The 13,263-nt window shown below is 43.6% G+C and overlaps 1 protein-coding gene across 1 annotated transcript in view; it reads right to left on the bottom strand.

Moving 5' to 3' along the window:
• The window catches only part of Ddr (discoidin domain-containing receptor 2), a 199,765-nt gene that overhangs the window by 43,023 nt on the left and 143,479 nt on the right, over positions 1 to 13,263 (bottom strand). Inside the window, exons 13-17 of the mRNA XM_080269408.1 lie at positions 11,936 to 12,094; positions 10,913 to 11,001; positions 9,722 to 9,919; positions 7,651 to 7,743; positions 6,566 to 6,707 (exon numbers count right to left, since the gene is read on the bottom strand). Coding sequence (XP_080125534.1) covers positions 6,566 to 6,707; positions 7,651 to 7,743; positions 9,722 to 9,919; positions 10,913 to 11,001; positions 11,936 to 12,094 — 681 coding nt within the window. The remainder of the gene's footprint in view (positions 1 to 6,565; positions 6,708 to 7,650; positions 7,744 to 9,721; positions 9,920 to 10,912; positions 11,002 to 11,935; positions 12,095 to 13,263) is intronic.

Genomic DNA, 13,263 nt, shown 5'->3' with positions numbered 1-13,263 from the left:
ACCTTATCACACTCCAAGCATGTAATTGTCTTTAGTTCTTCTTGCTACCTTCAACTAATTTTATTCAGCTAAGGATACATTTGAACTGAAGGGGGTTAGATACAGTCTTCATTAACCTCTTCACTACAAAAGGTATCTATCAATCCACATACAGATGCCATAATCCCAGAAGTGATGCTGAAAATGACTCTATGCCATCAAGCTGCCCTTCCTCCAACTCACACTACCCTCATTTATATACCTCTCCACTTCATCCTGGATCGACACCACCCCCTCACTCCTAATTCACACTCTCTCCAAACTCTTACTTTCCATTCTCTTCACAAATGCTAAATAATTTCAGGGTATTCCTATCACCCATCAGCACCTGGTGCAGTGGCATCTTCGTCGTGGGTCTACCCCCCATAGAGGCTGTCGAAGAGAAGAGGAGGACAGCTTGGGGGCCAAACCACCGCAACCCCCCCCGGCCCCTCACGGGGCCCCAAGTACCTGGGAGTGGCTTCGGTCACCCAGGCAAGTACCACATCTCCGAACACCACACACACAACAACACCGTTTTTTCTACACCGAGAAATGACTCCCCGTCTGTCATTTCTCGACGACTTCTAGCCGGGGACATCAAGAGCAATCCAGGACCTACCAACAAATACATATGTCCAACATGCTCAAAACCTATCACGTCGTGCCAACAGACAAAGGGGTGAGTTCAGTGCAATTCCTGCAAGAACTGGACCCACTACACCTGCACAACACTTGCATCCAGAAAACATTACACAAACACCTGGACCTGCTCCTTATGCTCCTTCCCCCCACCCACTAATACCCCCATCAATCCTACTTCTACTTCCTTCACACCTCCACAGCCTAACCCACCGATCCTTCCCACACCATCCAATTCCCCAACTTCTCCCATTCCAACCCATCCTAATCCACCTCAACCCTTACCTCCATCACAACCTCCTCCTACCCCTTCCCCTCTACCCACACCACCTCCCCCTCATGCTGCAGCAGCCAACACACATCGCACACACAACATAAACATCCTTCAGTTGAACACAGAAGGCATAAACACCAAAAAACAAGAACTCACACAATTCATCAAACAACAGAACATACACATTGCCATCTTACAAGAAACAAAACTACACAGAGCACAAAAAACAATGACACTTCATTACTTCACCACCATTCGACAAGACCGGGTCGACGGTGGTGGTGGTGGACTCATCACCCTGGTACACAAATCCATCAACTTTACAGATACCAGTACACACAAAAAGTCACTTCTCCCCCCACATGATACCACAATAGAAATACAATCAATTAAAATATGCACCGGTAACAAATCACACATAACAATCGCTAACACATACATTCCCCCCCAATCGTCCCCCACAGTACCACACAATTACTCTCCACAGATACACCACATCACTAACATACCCAACATCATCCTGGGTGGTGATTTCAACGCCAAGTCGTCTGCCTTGCATGTCAACAACCCTGACACAGACAGAGGGCTGGTACTTCAATCCCAGACAGATCATCTTTTCATACTGAACTACCTAGACCAACATACCCATATCCCACACCAAGCCCTCTTCCTCCCATCATCACCACACATCACCTTCTGCTCCCCAAACCTCGCCACCACTACATCCTGGAGAGTGGTCAAAACCCTAGGTTCTGATCACCTCCCAGTCATCATCACTACCAAAACCAGAATCACCCCAGCTGGCCACAAACACACATACACTAATTATAAGAGAGCCAACTGGGAGGCTTTTGTAAGTGAAACAGAACAACATTTCGAAACACTAAACAGTACACCCATCACAAACATCAACACCGCTGTGCACAATTTCAATACAATTATACAAAATGCAGTCAAAAGACACATCCCTAGAGGCAACAGAAAGAGACACAACCCCAACTTTACACCAGAAATTCAAGGCCTCATCAGACAACGGGACACACTGCGACACTCCCCAACACCCCATACACACGACAGCGTACAACAAATACAAGAACTCAACACTCAAAAAAACAATATATCAGAACAGCAAACACTAAACTGGAAAAATTACCTCCAAAAATCTGACCACAAAACAAACATCAGCAAACTGTACAAAACACTAAACAGCATCACACTTTCCAACAGCAACACCAAACAAACACACACTGCCATTACAACAACAACAACAACAACACACCATACCCTCAAACAACAAGCAAACACTCTCATCAATCACTTTTCACAAGTCAGCCATCTAAACCCCCATCCCGAAGACCGACGTATCATTTGACATAAGAGACAGTTCCCCAAAGATCCAGACTATGCACCTTTCACTTACAACCAGACGAAGCACATCATTAACAACCTTAAGCACTATTCCGCCTGTGGACCAGACAACAAAAGCAATTATTCACCTTTACCCCTTAACCGCGGGGCGTCACTTTCATGACGCTTGGGAGCAAGGGCCGCAGGGCGTCACTTTTGTGATTCTGTGTTATTTTGAATTCGCCCGGGCTTTCAAGTGGTGGCTTGTATCATCTATCAGTACTGTCAATGTCCAACACTAGTCAGCACTCCTAATCTCATCTGTATTCCCATCCATTGTTGACAATTTAGCCTTTTCTCCCCGTTCTTGACTCCCCTCCCTACCTCCCCTCCATTACCCTCTCCTCTCGCCTGCCCGGCCGCGCTGCACTAAGTAAATCTTCCCCGGAATTTTCCACTGATTTCATCCATTGAAATAAGCCCTATGCCCTATTCTTATACAAAATAATATATACAAAAAAGAAATAAGGTAAGTGATAGTGCCATACACCTGGAATTGGCTAAGTATCACCTGACAACACCTCATGTGAACTTGTTCGCTAATTTTCCCTGTTTATTTCCCCTTGAAATATGCCGTATAATCTATTCTCATAATAAAAATATATATAAGAAAGGAATGGAGAAGCCGAAGTGATATTTATATTCACCTGGAACTACCTAATTATGTATTGTCTAGATTTCCTGCCAATCATTTCATAGTGTATATATTAGCAGCTGTCACCGCGCTGACACTGGCAGCCTTTCACTGCCCCCAGGCCACCACAGCATTAAGTCTACTGTCGTCTTTCAAGGCGAAACCACGTCGGATTCGCGCCTGTCCAATTCCGCCGCTTTTTAGCCCCATGCAAAGGGCCCAACCTCTACCCCTACTAAACCTCGTGTGGAAAGGGGTAAAGGGCTAAGTGACTACTGTGGAACATGAACTGGCTAATTTATTAATGAAAATGATGGATAGTGACTACGATCTTTCTGGTGACTAAAACAGTGCAGGTGAAAATGTAAATAATGTGTAAACAGCAAGTGAAAGCAATGAATGTAAATATAAGTGAACAGTAGAAAATAGTTTTAAAAGTTACTGCAAGTGACAGTGCATAACACAGTGTAAATAAAATAGAGAATGTAAATAGAAATGTAAATGAGTAGTAATATAAGAATACAAGTATATATACTAGGAGTAATGAAAGTAAAAGTTTCACTCTAGCATGTATGAATACTATGAGTTATGAAAGTGAAAGTGACATTCGCTCTCAACGCTAGTATACAGGACGAGAAAGTGAATCCTACGTATTTTACCGAGAGAAACTGAATGCCTACAGTGACAATAAACTACTATTACTGAAGGAAACTTATGGATAAAGACTGCAGATATAACTGTTATATAGTAATAGAAATATAAAGTGTGTTTTTATGAATAATAAATGACAGAACACCAGCGGCGAACGAGTGCAAGTGGGAAGCTGGTACGCGCTTGTAATTTTCATTGCTTTCATTTTTTTTTTTTTTTTTTTTTTTAGTATGGATTTCAAATTATTTGAAAAATCATAGAATAGTGTTTTTAATGATAATATCAGGCTGTGGTAATCATATTACGGGGTGTCGGGAAAAGTAAAGTGGAGACTTCGTTACCCAACTTCATAAGTCTCCACAAGTCCTACAGTATTCGACGAAGGCTCAACAAACATCCCAGGAGAAAGCTAAAGGTATGTGCCATATGCAAATGTGATTATAATATTCTAGGACTAATAACTGATTTTTGGCAAATATTTTTACAAAGTCTGTCGGAGCGCGAATATCGCCGCGGGACACGCAAGGAGCGCCAAAACAACCCTGCAGTTTAGGGGTTAAACACCTTGGACCACAAGGCATACAAGCACTCACCAACATATCAAACTACAGCTACTCACACAACATCTGGAAGCATGGCATCATCATCACTATCCCTAAATCCCTAAACCCAACAAAGACCCCACATTACCCTCCTCACACCGCCCCATCACACTCCTCTGCACCCCCTCTAAAGTCACTGAACGACTGGTACTACAACTAGTCACACCTCACATTCACCTAGCCCAATCACATGGCTTTAGGCCACTGCACTCCACAAACACCCTTCTTACAGATCTTACACAGAGTTTTCGATGGCATGAATTCAGCTAGGCCACCACACAGAACACTCAGCAAAGCTTTTGATGCCCTCCCCCGCCACAACCTCACGAACAAAATACTCAACACAAACATGCACAATAACACAAAAAGATGGCTGGCAAACTACTTAGCGGGAAGATGTGCACAAGTAACATTTGCCAGTCAGTCTTCTAACATCAGAAACTTCACAAACAGTGTCCCCCAAGGATCTGTTTTGTCCCCTACACTCTTTAACCTATACATGCACGACATACCCACACCCCACAGATACACATAGCTTCCTATGCAGATGATATAACACTTACATGTACACAACAAAACGCAAACACAGCTGCGCACATCCTCCAACCTTACTTCAACACACTACTCGAATGGTTCACCACAAACAGGCTCAAAATAACCCCAGCCAAATCTACAGTGACCCTTCTCACAAACTGGACAGCAGAACACAGTCACAGCCCACAACTCAGCACAAACAACACTCCCCTACCACACACACACACACACACACAAAAATCCTTGGTGTAATGTTACATACAATACATCAATGTCATTTAAACACAACACAAACATTAAAAATAAAATAACACCACGACTCAGTGCCTTGAGGTCACTTGCCCATACAACATTCGGACACAACAAAGAAACCACCACCACAGTATACAAACAATACATACGTTCAGTGATGAATTATGCAAGCCCTGCCTGGGCTCCAAACCCCACCAAAACACACTACAACACTCTACAGACCATACAGAACAAGGCCCTAAAAATAATCAAAGCTGCACTGCTACTACACCCATAGACCACCTACATCAAGAAACCAAAGTCCTCAAAGTCAAGGATCACCTAGACATGAGAGGCACCCAGTTTCTTGCTGCAGCCTCCACAAACCCACAACATCCACCATATTACAAGGCAGCACATCCACCCACACCAAGGAACATCAAAACAACACCCAGCACACGATACCATACACAAATACTGTCAAGCCTTCCCCCTCGCCCACCTCAGACCAGCTTCCAGAAGCATATCCACACTCAGATCACCTGCCGCTTCATTCAGTCACTTATAAGACAACACACAGTTGCATGCATGGCCTCCTGACATCCACACTTCTGAATACTATCTCCTTTGTGAGGACAGGGTCCACCTGGGCAGGCTGAGATGTGGGCACCATCCAGCCCTCTTAAGCTACCAGAAGAGGCTGGATGACTCCGTCGCTGATGCCTGTCCAGGATGCAACACAGCACCCCATACTATTAAGCACATTATGGAAGACTGCATTGCACACAATCCCCTACACCAACAACACAACATACACTCTTTGAGAGCTCTGTGCGAAAGCCCGGTCTCAGCCATGGCCTTCCTAAGGGGCTCAGGGCTGTTCGGAAAGACTGCCTGGGGAACAACTACTACTACTACCCACCAGCACATCCACATCAACACAACAAAACTAATGGATTTTCCATGTGACTACATGTTAAGTAACTCACTTCCACTCCCCTCACTCCTGAATTGTGTCCTTCCAAATGAAGTCTCACTGAAGCTACATAAACCTGTCTAGATGTCAAATGTTGTTGTGACTGTACAGTAAGTTCACCTCAATATGAACCTGGCATACTGCAATGCCCTTTTCCTGCAGTTCGTCACTCCCTGTCCAGGGGACAGGGAAGAAGTGGAGGAATATCAGCATAATTAAGCTGTCTGGCTATATCAGTGTCACCACATGAAAGCCTCCCTGTCCATCATACATTGCAAGAATAAACCTATAAAGTATCACCAGATCCAAAAGGTTACAGAGAAAGAGACTAGCTACAGTATGCTGGGTGGTAACCTTTAACCACATTATGGTACTTGGTGGTTTAGTGGGCAAAAAGGTTCCAATCGGACTAAGCCTGAACAGGTTTTTATCCAAGGGTTGGTTGGGGTTTACTTTTCACATAATGCCACTCAGGGATGAGTGAGGCTGGTCACTCTCATCTTAAATGTCAGGACCAACTTGCCTAGTCCCGGGACCCTATGCTCCTCAAGGGACAACACATGTATAGATGACGAATCAATGAAAAACTAACTCACCAGTAAGATGGACTCCCATGCCATCCATCGTATAGGAAGAAGAGCCTTGCCCTCAATGCGATAGTAGTCACCTGAGTACATATTCCGGCTCATCCCAAAGTCAGAGATCTTGATAACATGCCCTGCTCCAACCAGGCAGTTTCTGTGTGAGGGGTGAAGTAGCAATGAATGAGAAATGTATGTTATGAGGAAATTATATACTGTAAATATAACACAAGACATATAATGCCTACCAAATGCAGCAAGGTTAGGCAGACATTGTGTTTTGTTAAATACCTATCTTACCCAGGGCTATAACAACCATTAATTCCACAATCCACATCCCTATTTCAGTTCCAGGTGTTAACTGCCCTGGGTAAAGATGATCTTGCTCAACAATCTTGTGGGCATATCTGGACTCTAAATCCGGGTTTCCTGGTTGCTAACAGTGTGTGCTTCATATTAATACCACTGCCAACGGGGAAATTATTATTGCAGTTTAGGCTAACTGCTGAACCTACACAATAAGTGTTCTCTTGAATAAAGTAAGATGTACCGTATACTGTATGTAGGTGAGGGAGTGCATTCACACAGTGTATGTAAATTAGAGAGATGCAGAAGATACACGGTAAGTTTAAACTACAGCCTGAAGTATCATAAAGAGTCAGAGTGGGTGACCTAAGCATGCTTCCCATAAAGGGAAAATGAAAACTGTATATGTGTGGTGGGGATGACCAGGGGACAGATCAAATAAAATACACAAGGTATATGAGTGTTGTAAAATTACTCTGAAGGATAAGATGGATGAGGCAGTGCCTGTTACAACTGATGATCTTGTACTATTATCATGTAGTGAAATACTATTCCTGCGACCAACATATCACACTACTATTTCAGGTTATGTTTAACCGTCTCAGAAAGTTGTAGTTATAGGAGAGTTCTGCATGAAACTTGGCAATAACAGTATGGATTTATTCTGCACTGACATAGTACTGTATCAGTACTGCACTAGCTTTCAATGTAGAATTATACCAATAAAAATGTCATAAATACAGTTTTCAAAATACCTATATTATTGTTTTGCTATAGCTACATCATTCACTGACCTGGTGGCGAGATCTCGATGCACAAAGTTCAATGACTCCAGGTACTTCATGCCTGAGGCTATTTGTGTAGCCATGTAAATAAGGCATCCATAGCTGCAGAGAAAAGACAAATTAGATACTATAAACTATAGCTGCAGAGAAAAGACAAATTAGATACTATAAACTATATAAGTACACACACACACAGACCTGTACCTCCTCTTACGCAGCTTAAGTGTTTATCTGGTAGACTGTGCAAGTGGGCCCCTTTACCCCACTCTACTGTAAGAATGCTAATGTGTTAACCAACTTGCATACTATAAATTCCCTGAGACCCCCAACTAGACTACTGATAAGCTTCCTGTAGGTACAGCCTACTGTATGTAGATAAAGCAGACATACATCAGCAAAAACAAATGGGGAAGGGGGGGGAGGTGGGTACCGCTGTGTCTCCAACTCCTCTATCGGGGTTCTAGGTGCCAGCATCAAACCCAGAAAATTCTTGACGAAAGTCAATATGGAAACCAAGACAAAACTGTGTGGGTAGTCTGACAGTAGTCTGAAGCACCTTGCAGAAATCTGGCATCATTTATGGGCACCATGTAAACAATTTCATGTATTTAAATTACAGTTGTAGGGACCATTTTGGGTGGCTTTCATTATAACCAGAAATGTGCTGTTCATGAACGTTTGTTTCTTATCAACGGTGAATTGTGATGAATTAGCAACAGTTGTTTTTGCAGTGGCCACAGGCTCCTCTGACCAAAAACACAGTGGAAGAGTTGGCTGAAGTTGCCCTTCTGCAGTCCAACATCCTTCTTTTAGGGGACACAGAAAAGTTGAGGGATGTTTGTTTAAAGCAGGGGTTCCCAACCTTTTTAGCACTGCGTCCCCCTTCGGTCAGTACAGTATTCATGATGCTTCCCCCATCCCTCTGTCACCTAAAGAACAATATTTTAATCTGTTCCATATGGATGCTTAAGATGCTAGATGACAACACTACATGTGGTTGCTCAAAATGACGGTTGTGAAGTTTTCCTATCAAAGCTTGTTAATTATATATATCTTTGGGAATACCCTGTATGCGTTTGAATGGCCTAGCCCTATGTTGAACTTTGATTACCCCACGCCCCTCCTGGCAATCTCACACGCCCCCCCAGGTTGGGAAACGCTGGTTTAACCCGCCCCATCCCGACCACTTTTCCACCACTGACTCCCCCCAATCCCGACCTTTTTTTTTTTTTTTTTTTTTTTTTTTTTTTTTTGCTAAAACCTACGCTTTTGGTGAGAAACATCGAAAATTCATAGAGAAATCGTTCACCTGAGGTTTAAAATACTCGATCCAGGTAGGAGTACCCCCTTACCTTACTGGGTTTTCTAACAGGCTGGCACCAAAGAAAACAAGTTCTATGGGAGGGTAACTATTTCACACCACTCATAAATGGTATTTAATTATTTACTTGGTACGAATTTATATGTAGTACGAGAGTATATTGGTTTTCAAACAGTAATATAGGCATTATAAGCATTGTTTCACTCACTAACTCATCACCATACCTGACATTTTTTTTGCCACATTACCTGATCATCATTTCTGACTGTTTCTTCCTCTAATGTTTGTCCTCCACATTGTCATCGATTGGGGAATCACTCTGGCCCTGAATTCGTACCGTGGGATGACATGGCTTTACTGGCCAGGTCACTGATAACAGGTGTATTGCCAAGACAGTGGCATGCAGAGGGGGGGGGGAGGTCATGCTGGGTAAGGCATTGTCCCTGCCTAGCATCTTGTAGAGGAAGGTGTCCCGTGTACAAGTACCAAAAATCACTTGCAAAAATTGAAAATTGAGCAAATTAGGGACCTTGCAATTGATTTGCATTTATGTACGTCGACGGGATTGGCAGTGACAAAACGTGTGGACGTTAATTCACGTCGACGGGACGCCGCGGGTTAAAGGGACTGTGGGACTACTCCACTACATACAATAAGTGCCACAAGAGGAATGCATCCCTCTGCAGCACCAGACACAAGAGGCAAGCAGGAAATTGAAGTGAAATATATGGAAAAATTTTCACCAACCACAATACTGACCTAAGCGTCTTGGCATGGGTGTTCCTTGGTGAGGCTGTCTCCGCAATGTGGGCCTGGAGGTACTGGTTGAGGTCACCATGCTCCATGTACTCTACCAGCATACACAGTGGCTCCTCCCGGGAACACACACCCACCACCTGCACAATGTTGGGGTCTCGCAGCCTTGCTAGGATTTCCACCTCCCGCTCAAAGTCACACCTGCAGGAACCAGGAAAGCTGGGGTTAGTTAAGGGTTAAGAAACAGTTTACCTGTCTCAACTGATGGCCAAAAAGGAACACAAGGTCAGCATTTTATCCGAAAAGATAACATGCAGTCATTAATGACAATTTATTTTTTAATTCTAAACTTATTTTGCAGGAAGAGTATGAAAAAAGGAGATTCTGTACTCTCCTGAAGTGCCCCTACTACAAAGACAAATACTGTATTAACTATGGCGAGGAGCTTACTGCAAGTAGGGTTGGGAATCAATATTCTGGCCTCATTGTGTATGTATGGGAGGTGAGATTGCACTGACTTAAAACTAGTGAGAAGAAATGATGAAAAACCCGTTTAGATGGCAAATAGGACATCCATGAGGGGAGTAGCAACTCAAAGGAGTAATGAGATGGAGAGATGGTGTAGGGGGAAATATGGCAGAGCTGGTTAAGCTGAAGGAGGATACAGCAGACAAAATCAATGGAGGAATTTCACATAAGCGGTTGAGCTAGGTAAAAAGTCCAGGGTCTGTATTCTCGTCAGTTCAGCAGACTTTCTCGTCAGTTCAGCAGACTTTCTAGCACCTCTTCTTTACTAGTTCACTGTTCCATGTGGTACTGAAATATCGTCTTGTATATGTACAAACTATAACACAAAACAACAATTATAAAGGGGGATGGAATATAAATCAATAATAATACTATGCTGTTTTTGGTTTGTTCCATCTGAGGGAACTGGGACACTCACACAACTTGAATACTAAGTAGTGGTTCCATGAAATTCAATGAACATCAGCTGTGAGGTAGGAATGAGTTTCCTTAACAACTAGTTAAAATTTTCCTCACATCTGACTACACTTGACCATGAACTGAGCTGAAATGAGTTAATCTTTGTCAGATGAAAAAAAAAAGACATAATGAAGAAGTACTGGGAAGCCTCCTTACCCAACAAAACTACTGGCTTAAGTCATTGATATCCTGGCAAAGCCTACCTACCTGACAGAATGTGACGCCTCCATCCTGAGCGTCTTCACTGCCACCATCTGCTTCTCGCCTTCCTCATCCTCAACCTCACCCAAATGTACCTGTATTAGGAAGGGATTTAACTAGTCATGGATTAACACATACGTAATCATAAAATATACAATTACTGCACTTCGTTCTTCTATGCAAACCCACCCAGACTTTAAAAAATGATTACAAAAGACAAAGCCCTCCATGCCCTTGTTATAAATACAGGACTTGATACAGCTGAGAAAAGAATTCTTCCTTTTGTTTATAGTCTTCTTTTACCTTATATTTATTCATCATCATCAAGATTTTTTCCCGTCAGAAACTGGTGTGAAAGTACAGCAGACAAAAGAATGTTAATAATGCACGACAAGAGTCAGATAACAACAGCTGAACGTCACACTCTGGGATATGGTCCATGCACTCTTTTAATACATCAATCCCCCAGAATCCTGGATCTTGCTCAGGCCTATCTGGACTGGTGTGTGTGTGTGTGTTTCATTATACATTTATTCTTACTAGTAGTAAGTGGTGACAACCATTACCCACTCACCTGTAGTACTACCTACTTCTTCCTTCACCTTTATCAATCTATTTCCTTCTGTGTCTGGCCTTCCCGCTTTTCCCTTTCCTTTTTGTTACTTTTTATTATTATTCTTTCCACTTCAGGTGGCTCTACACTGAGTGACAAGTATTTATAATGATTCCCTGTCACCCAAGAAATCATTTACCACACTGGGTGGTTACCCATATAACCAGATCACGGGGTAATGTGGAGCTCACTATGGTGCCTCTGTTAAGTAAATGGCAAGACACAAATGTGGCATTCATCCAGGAACAAAACCTCCACGCATTTCACTGTCCATCGCAAGAGAACATTGGTTCACTGAATGGGACAGCCCTGCAGGGGCAGTTGCTTGCCTGTGGTTGATGGATCTGCATAGCACGGTAAACTGGGGTTGATCATCAATAATAATTTAACTAAAAATTCTTTTAATTTTTGCTTACCTCTCCAAACTGTCCCTCGCCTAGCTGCTGCAGGAGGGTGATGGCCATGCGGGGTATCTCCCTGGCCCGTGTCTCTTCCAGTGGAGGCACTGCCGTCTGTCCCTGAACCCCCGACCCTGACCCCTGCCCCTGTTTGCCGCTGCTACTGCCAGTGCCACTCTGCAGAATGACAGGCAGGTTGAGGTTCATGTGATTTTATTTACAAGGTGGCCCTTAAACAGCTCTCCACAGGAAACCATGTAGCAATACCTTCTGTGTTGCAGTGATGGCTCAGTCAGCTAATGTGGTTATGGCTGTGGCATTAGGAGCAGGGAATGAACAAATGATGCACAGCAGATACTGATAATGACTGCCATCCCCACAACACGAGGAATAGCTCGACAGGGTGGAAGGCATGCGTTACATTAGTATTATCCCGTGTGTGTGTGTTTATATACATATATAATTACACACAAACACACACGGCCTAACTGTAGTTACTCATGTAAAAAGCAAAACACTGGAAACGAAACCCTTGACAACTGTGGCGAAAAGCTGCAGCTGCCATCTCCCTCTCTCTCATCTGCACATGAAAGCAGTAGGAGCGTAGTGTCCCCTTGACTAAAAGATGGGATATTAAGAGTCTTAGTTCCAGCTTTGAGCAGTCTGACCGCTCCTCGCACTCACAATGGTGGCGCTTAGCTGTAACGAGTGGGATCAGAGGGAGGCAAAGGAGAGGGTGAGAAAGAGGGAGAGAGGGAAAGATGGGGGAGATGAGGAAAGTTGAAAGATGAGAGAGAGAGGGGGGGGTAATGGGGGGAAGAGTGGGATCTGGGGGAGAAAGGGAGAGAAATGAGGAAAAGGATGAGAAAGGAAAAGAGGGATGAAGGAAAAGAAGGGAGGGAAAGGAGTGGGACAGATGCAAAAGAAAAGGGAGAGGGAGAGATAAAATGAGGGAAAGAGAGTAAACGATGAGGAAGAAGTGAAGGGAAGGGGAGAAAGGTTTAGTAAGAGAGAGAATGATAGCAGAGGGACAGAAGCAAAGACGAAGGAATTGGGAGGAAACGTAATGAGAAAGGCAAACAGGGAGAGGATGAGCATGGAGTAGGAAGAGGAGAGGATGGAAGTGGTGAGGTGGGGATGAAGGAGGAGCGATGCAGGAGAGGAATGAGAAGTGAGACGCTGGTGGGTGGGAGAGAGGGAGGGAGGGGGAGAGAGAGAGAAAAAATGTTTTTTGAGACCTGTGTGGTATTAGGGTTTCTCTTCCTTTACTTTCTTTCTCCTCAGCCCATCGTCCTGCATTATTATTTCCCTCCCTTGCTCCCCTTCCCATTTTTTCCCACTCTTTC

The sequence above is a fragment of the Coenobita brevimanus genome, chromosome 33 (assembly GCF_032717465.1).
Source record: "Coenobita brevimanus isolate Jiangsu-jjx chromosome 33, ASM3271746v2, whole genome shotgun sequence".
NCBI classification, from domain to species: Eukaryota; Metazoa; Arthropoda; class Malacostraca; order Decapoda; family Coenobitidae; genus Coenobita; species Coenobita brevimanus.
Note: the sequence above shows the minus strand (reverse complement) of the source record. Positions and strands in the feature narration are given on the sequence as shown.